This window comes from Oratosquilla oratoria, chromosome 2, assembly GCF_046742065.1.
Source record: "Oratosquilla oratoria isolate Oo_2021 chromosome 2, ASM4674206v1, whole genome shotgun sequence".
Taxonomy (NCBI): domain Eukaryota; kingdom Metazoa; phylum Arthropoda; class Malacostraca; order Stomatopoda; family Squillidae; genus Oratosquilla; species Oratosquilla oratoria.
The window spans coordinates 73822496-73829650 of NC_134778.1; the positions used below are offsets into that span (position 1 = coordinate 73822496).

The following is a 7155-nucleotide window of genomic DNA, read 5'->3' on the forward strand; positions in this document are numbered from 1 at the left end:
GATAATATTAATCTATTTCCCATTCATTAAACTTCCGCATTTACAAAAAATAGAAATGATAATTAATTATGTAAACAGAAATGGCAATTTATTCTTTCTTCTGGAAACCTCCATGCTTGTTATACGTACGTACATACACACACATGCAATTACGCTTTTATTTCGTATAATTTTACACAATGCTAACAGAATTTATGAGTGATATATACTGCAAATGCTCAGCCAGCTATCTGTCGCTGACCCCAGCGATGTACATTGGAATTTGACAAGAAAGATACATGTAGAATTTGAATTTGAAAATATAAATGGAATTTGCTATCAAGGATACATGAGATACGGTGAACTAGAATTAACATGCATACACAAGGAACTGTATATATGTATATATATACATGTATGTATATATATGTATATATATATATGTATATATATATATATATAAACATATTACAATATTAAAGTTTGGAAAGGACGGAAGTGGAGAACATTTTGGCAGCTATATGGTTAGAATGTTCAAGAAGTATGACGGCTGCGAAGATTATATGGGTGGGAGACAGGGGACGTTGAATGGGGAAGGGAAGGAGGAAGGGTGTCTGTGGGAGTCGGAGGGTCATTGTCACAGTCTACACCTCGGGAGAATAGCTTAAGGGTGTCCAGGTGCATGATGGATTCTGTGTCTGAATGTAAATGTTTTAATTTGACTTTGTAGGTTCGAAGGCGAGGACACGGAAGGGACCAAGGAATTTTGGTGAAAGCTTGGAAGATGGAGAATGGTTCTGGGCATAAACAATGTCACCTATTGCAATGTTAGATTCTCTCGCATTTTTATTGTGAAAATGGGCCATCTCGTCTTTGGCGAGAGAAAGAGACTGAGTAATTCTCTTGAAGAGAGAGCTGAAATAAGAAAATGAAACCTTTAGAAAATCATCAAGGTTGTAAATGGGGCCTATATCTGAAGCAAAAAGGCCATATGGGAGTCGCTTGTCGGAAGCAAAGATGACAAAGTGAGGCGACTCTGATATGGACCTATTGATGGCACTGTTGAGGCAAGACTGAATCATAGGGACATGGTGATCCCAGGAGAGATGAAGGTCGGAAGCGAGGTGTCTGAGAACATTGAGAATCTTTCTGTTTTGGCGTTCGACAAGGCCATTTGAACTGGGGTGGTATGCAACTATATCACATTTTGTTATCTGAAAGGATTTGCAAATATCGGAAAGAATCTCATCGTTGAATTCAGTGCCATTGTCAGAGAGAAGAATTTTGGGAGAAGTGAAGGGGCAAATAACTTTGTCAATGAAGGTCTTTGCAGTTGTTGTAGCAGTCTTGTCGGGAATAGGTTCAAGGATACAGAATCTGGAAAAATGATCCATACACACAGACAGGTACTGATTTCCACTAGAAGTGAGTGGTAACTTGAGAAGGTCAATCGCAACCATATCAAAGGGTTTGCTAGGGATTGGATATTTCAAAATGGGAACTTTACAGTGAATACGACCTTTATGGCTAGCACACGAATGACAGGCGTCGATGTAGGCATGGATATCTTTTCTCATAGTAAGCCAAAAGTACTGAAGTCTGGCCTGTGTTAAGCATTTGTCTTTACCTGGATGTGCAGCAAGTGGAGAATCATGTAAAAGGAACAGAACTTTAGGTACTAAGTCAGAAGGAACTACGAGTTGTTGTACAAGTCTGTTTGGTTCATGCTTGTTGGAAAATGTGGTTTCGTGGTAAAGAACGTCATCGACGAGTCTGAAGTGCTCCAAGGAGGTAGGGAAGCCTGTAAGATATAATGTATCTCCTGACTCGAGAGAAAATATCACGTGTTTCCACATTGGGTTAGTTCTTTGAGCTGCATGAATACGCACATGAGCAAGAGTGACTGGCCGAGGAAGGGAATCGATAGCAGCAACATTCCTAGAAAGTGCGTCTGCAACATTGTTTGCTAATCCGCGCACATAAGAGAAGGTGGGATTGAATTCCTGAATGGTCAAGAACCAGCGAGCAAGTTTCCCGGACAAGTTCTTGACTTTGAAAAGTTGAAGAAGTGCCTGGTGGTCTGTATGATCTGTGACAGGATAGCCTGGTATTATTTCCTTAAAATGTTGAAGGGAATATATGACTGCTAAAGCTTCAATTTCCGTGACAGAATAGTTACGTTCAGCTTTGTTAAGGAGTCTGCTGGTAAAGGCAATGGGGCGCAGGTGTGTGTCTTGTTCTTGCATAAGGACAGCACCAAGACCTTGGAAAGAGGCATCAGTGTAGAGGATGAAAGGTAAGTCATAGTTAGGAAAAGCTAAGATAGGAACAGTGGTATGGGTATTCTTTAAGTCTGCAAAAGCTTGTTCCTGGGCAGACAACAAGTGGAAAGGAACATCTTTCTTTAGTAATGAAGTGAGAGGAGCTGCAATTTTAGAATAATTGCGGATGTACCTTCGATAATATCCTGAAAGTCCAAGAAAGGAGCGAAGGTGCTCAATGTCCGTGGGACGAGGGAAGTCAGCAACAGCTTTGACTTTATCAGGAACAGTAAGAATCCCATTAGAAGTGAGGACATGACCAAGAAAACGAATTTCTTTCTTAAGAAAAGAGCTTTTGCTCAACTTGAGTTTGAGGTTGGCATCAGCAAGACGAGAAAATACTTGTTCAAGGGTTTGAATGTGTTCGGGTATTGACTTAGAATTTATTATGATGTCATCCAAATACATAAAAACATTATCACCAAGTAAGCCATCAAGAACAGTATGCATAAGTCTTGTGAAGACAGAAAGATCAGAGGTTAGACCCATAGCTAAGCGCTTGAATTGAAAATGACCAGAAGGGGTTGAGAAGGCTGTTAGGGGTCGGTTTTCCGGAGTAAGAGGAATTTGGAAATAGCCTGACATTAGGTCTAAAGTTGAAAATACAGTATTATTCTGACCAACAGAATGGAGGATTTCTTGCAATACAGGAATGGGTGTCCTTTCGGGAACAGTGATCTTCTTGAGTTCTCTAAAATCAACTTCTAGAGGCTGATCTTGGAGTTGCAGTTGAAAAAGGGGTCACATAGGCCGGTAAGTACAAGGCAGTTTAACGGCGTTAGAAACTTGAAATACGTTGAAACACACTGGAATTGTGCACACTCGTGGGCGGGAGGGAGGGAGAAAAACGTAATGTTCGTCGATCGTATCACTCGCTGCTACCATATGTTGTTTGTTCAACAATGGTAATTGCATAAACATGTAGAATTTTCAGTGTTTATTGCACAGCACCAAGTCACTAGTACACACTAACACACTTCTCGGACTAGCCTCTCCAGTGTCTCGATACCCTCTGCCGCGTCACTGTGCGTACCCTCGTAACGGAAGGGCGTCTCGAGGGTTACTTATACCCAATTTTATAATCATTCCCTTGCACACAGAAATTAACATACACTCAATATCTAATACAATAATTTAAATATAATAATATTAATAACCTATTTCCCATTCATTCAACTTCCGCATTTACAAAAAAATAGAAATGATAATTAATTACGTAAACAGAAATGGAAATTTATTCTTTCTTCTGGAAACTCCCATGCTTGATACACGAACGTACATACACACACATGCAATTACGCATCACTTTCATTTCGTACAATTTTACACAATGCTAACAGAATTTATAATGATTAATATATACTACATGCTCGGCCGTAAGAGAAAAATTGAAACACATTTTTAACATCGTTGGGCTGGCCCGCCCGCGATAATATAAAAACAAAGTAATCAATATTTCAACATTTGGTAACATTATACAATCATTTTACATTTACATGCTTTCTCCTTACAAAAGCTACATAGTTTGTGGCAACCTTAATTTCACAAATATAAATCATATTTATAGACACATACAATGGTTTGTTTAATCATGGTAATTTTTGTCACAAAAATAATATGCACATCAAGGGGACACTACAGTAGTGGGCGTGTTACCACACTACACCCCACCTAACTTTAACCCATAACCCTAACCAATATATATATATATATATATATATATATATTTATATATATATATATACACACACACATATATATATATACACATATATATATATATATATATATATATATATGTGTGTGTGTGTTTGTGTGTGTGTGTGTGTGTGTGTGTGTGTGTGTGTGTGTGTGTGTGTGTGTGTGTGTGTGTGTGTGTGTGTGTGTGTGTGTGTGTGTGTGTGTGTGTGTGTGTGTGTGTGTGTGTGTGTGTGTGTGTGTGTGTGTGTGTGTGTGTGTGTGTGTGTGTGTGTGTGTGTGTGTGTGTGTGTAACCTTTTGGTTTGTGTAGGCTACATAAGGAGGACTTAATGCGGGCGAGATCAACTCCAAAACGGGAGTTTTCTTCTATTTATTAACAATGAAGGCAATCTGGTTGCAAATATTACAAGGTACAAATGGGCCCTGTGGGCGAATTACAATATAAGCCAGGCCTTGACCTAGGGCACAACTGGGTGGCAGCCTCTCGGCCTGCCTAGCTCTGGCCGGTAGGCTCTTGACCTACCTAGCTCTGGTCGGTAGGCTCTTGACCTACCTAGCTCTGTCGTGTAGGCTCTTCACCTACCCAGCTCTCGTGTTCGTCACATATGTGTCGTAGGTAATATAGGGGGTTAGTGGGTTGTTGTAAGTAAAGGCGTTAGTCTCACTATTCTATGCATTGGGGTCAGTTTTATATATGAGGATTAGTCGTATAGTTGGTGGGTGCTGTTAGGTATATTATATATATGTTAGTTTATGGGTAATAATAATAGGGCAGTTATAATAAAGGATTTTTAATAGGTTAGTCTGGTGACATTGGGTATCTACATCTTGCTTGTCTTGAAATGTGCTGCGTTAGATGTATATTCTGGGAAATGCAAGGTAAGCAAGAGGGGAGTCTCGTTATGTTGCAAGCATATGGATCACGTGCGTGGTAGGTGATGGTTAGTAATGGTTACACACACACACACACACACATATATATATATATATATATATATATATACATATATATATATATTACATATATATGTATATAATGAAATATAGTTATCCAAGTACCTGGAGTGACAGGGTATCAGAATATATATGGTTATGGGGGTCTATCTCCAAAACCCTAGGAGGAGTTCGTGAACAAACAAACAAACAGACAGACATAGGATACTACTTTATTATAGTAGATAAATAAATAAGAATCACAAATCAAGTCACAAAACACAGAAAACAAAAGAATCACCAGATCATGAAAATAAGCAAACAAAATCATGTTTAAGGATACCTGTATCAAGAGAGACGCTACTGAGAAATAACGTGTGATAATAAAGGAATAAGAAATAGAACAAGAAAAACGGGTGAACCAAACAGCGTAAGAGGTAGTGGAAAGAAACTGATAATGACATATATTGATGCACGGTATTAGCTAATTATGGACCACTTTTGAAACCAATAATTACGTGATGATATATTTACTAGATATTTTGAGCTTAGTAGAAAAAGCTACCAAGAAATGCCCCACAACTGAAAAATGGAGGCTATACAGTCTGGAGACACAACAGAAAATATAAAATAGTAGACTGGGTAATGATTATTGTGAAAAGTGACTAAACATGCATAAAATGATAATGTATAAAGATAATGGTATGGCAACATACCAAGAAATTAGACTCAGAGGGCGAAATAAAAGAGACGACTTCATAATAGCGTACGCCCCTCCTTCCAAGATGAGTGATAGAAATGAGACTGGGTACTAAAATATTGTCAAATTCAGTTTACATCCCACAGAAGGTGACTGAACAAAGTGAAATATATACCAAGTGGGAGACTTTAATTGCAAGGTGGCGAATTATGAATAATGGGTAGCATGTGGTAAAAAAAAATTGGAGGGTAATATCTTATTAGATATTGCAATGGATAATACGGTAACCCAATGGGTAAAAAACGTGGCGCGAGAAAGAAGAAAAGACATCTCAAAGAAAATGAACCTGCAATTAGAATTTAAAGAGTAAACGAAAAAAAATATATATAACAGCATCCCTGCATCCTTCTTAAAAACGCGAGTAATTGAGTGTGAAGATCAAGGGGTCCACCGCAGGAGGAAGTAAGAGGGGGTCCGAGGGACCTACGATCCTTTTGTCCAGCATGTAAAAGTACAAGTTATCAAAACCTACGTCCTCCTCAAGCTTGTAACATATCCCTGCCTTCGCCCGAAGCCAATTCCTCCAAGGCATCAGAAGGTGCATAAGTTTCCCATATGAAAGGACACGCTCGCCGGAACCCCATTTTCTCGTGGAATTCAATTGAGGCCGTGTTGGTGTCGTCCACGAAGACGAAAACTGGGGAGCAGAGGTCGCCCACCTTCCTGGACAGGGAGAGGGATACCAGCCGCGCCAAGCCCTTCCGGCGGTGCTCGGGCAAGGTGAAAGTGCTCCCTATGGCGCCGTCTGGATACTTCAAGATCCATGCAACAGGGAGTGACTGTAAAACACCGTCCTTTGGCCGCGTCATTTCGTTCTCTGCTGGGATTTCCTCGAAGGCAGCGACTGAAGGAAAATTTGAGATGATGCCCCAGAAGAAGTCTTTCGTCTCTGTGTGTTTGTAGAGCCAGTGGTCATGAACCCACTCTGCATGTGCTGGGGTCAACCTGCCTAACGTGTAGCCCTCTACCAACCTGAAAGAAGCAAAATCAGTCAGATGCAAGTTTGGATATCCATCTAGACACTTTGTAGGCTTCCTTTTCCCCAAGATTTCAGATTAGCAAATGACATCATCTCACACGACTTTTGTTTTCATATTACCAGTTGCATTTATATATATGTAGAACACACACAATGCCACGCCTCAGTTGCTTCTTGCAATTACCTTATTGTTACACTACATCAAACGTGGTGGCGAGGCAATAGTTCGAGTGAGATTCTCAAGGCGGACTCACCTGATCTGCGATGCTTCGTCGCTGTCCTCTCGAGAGAGGACGTAGGCATGGACTTGGGAGACGCTGTGATACCTCGGGTCAGCCATCAACCTCCCGGAGTTCATCAACCGCCGAATCTGAAAAAACGATTTTTTTTCCAGGGCGGATACAGATAAACACACAGTGATTGTAATTCCACACGGACAATAAATAAAAAGGGGACCTTGGCGGTTGTTATCACAATCTGAAT

The 7155-nt window shown here is 40.0% G+C and overlaps 1 protein-coding gene across 1 annotated transcript in view; it reads right to left on the minus strand.

Moving 5' to 3' along the window:
- Positions 1 to 5159: 5159 nt before the first annotated feature.
- Positions 5160 to 7155, minus strand: part of LOC143036292 (uncharacterized) — a 3271-nt gene continuing 1275 nt past the window's right edge. The window contains exons 5-6 of the mRNA XM_076203544.1: positions 6927 to 7042; positions 5160 to 6665 (exon numbers count right to left, since the gene is read on the minus strand). Coding sequence (XP_076059659.1) covers positions 6173 to 6665; positions 6927 to 7042 — 609 coding nt within the window. The 3' untranslated portion in view covers positions 5160 to 6172. The remainder of the gene's footprint in view (positions 6666 to 6926; positions 7043 to 7155) is intronic.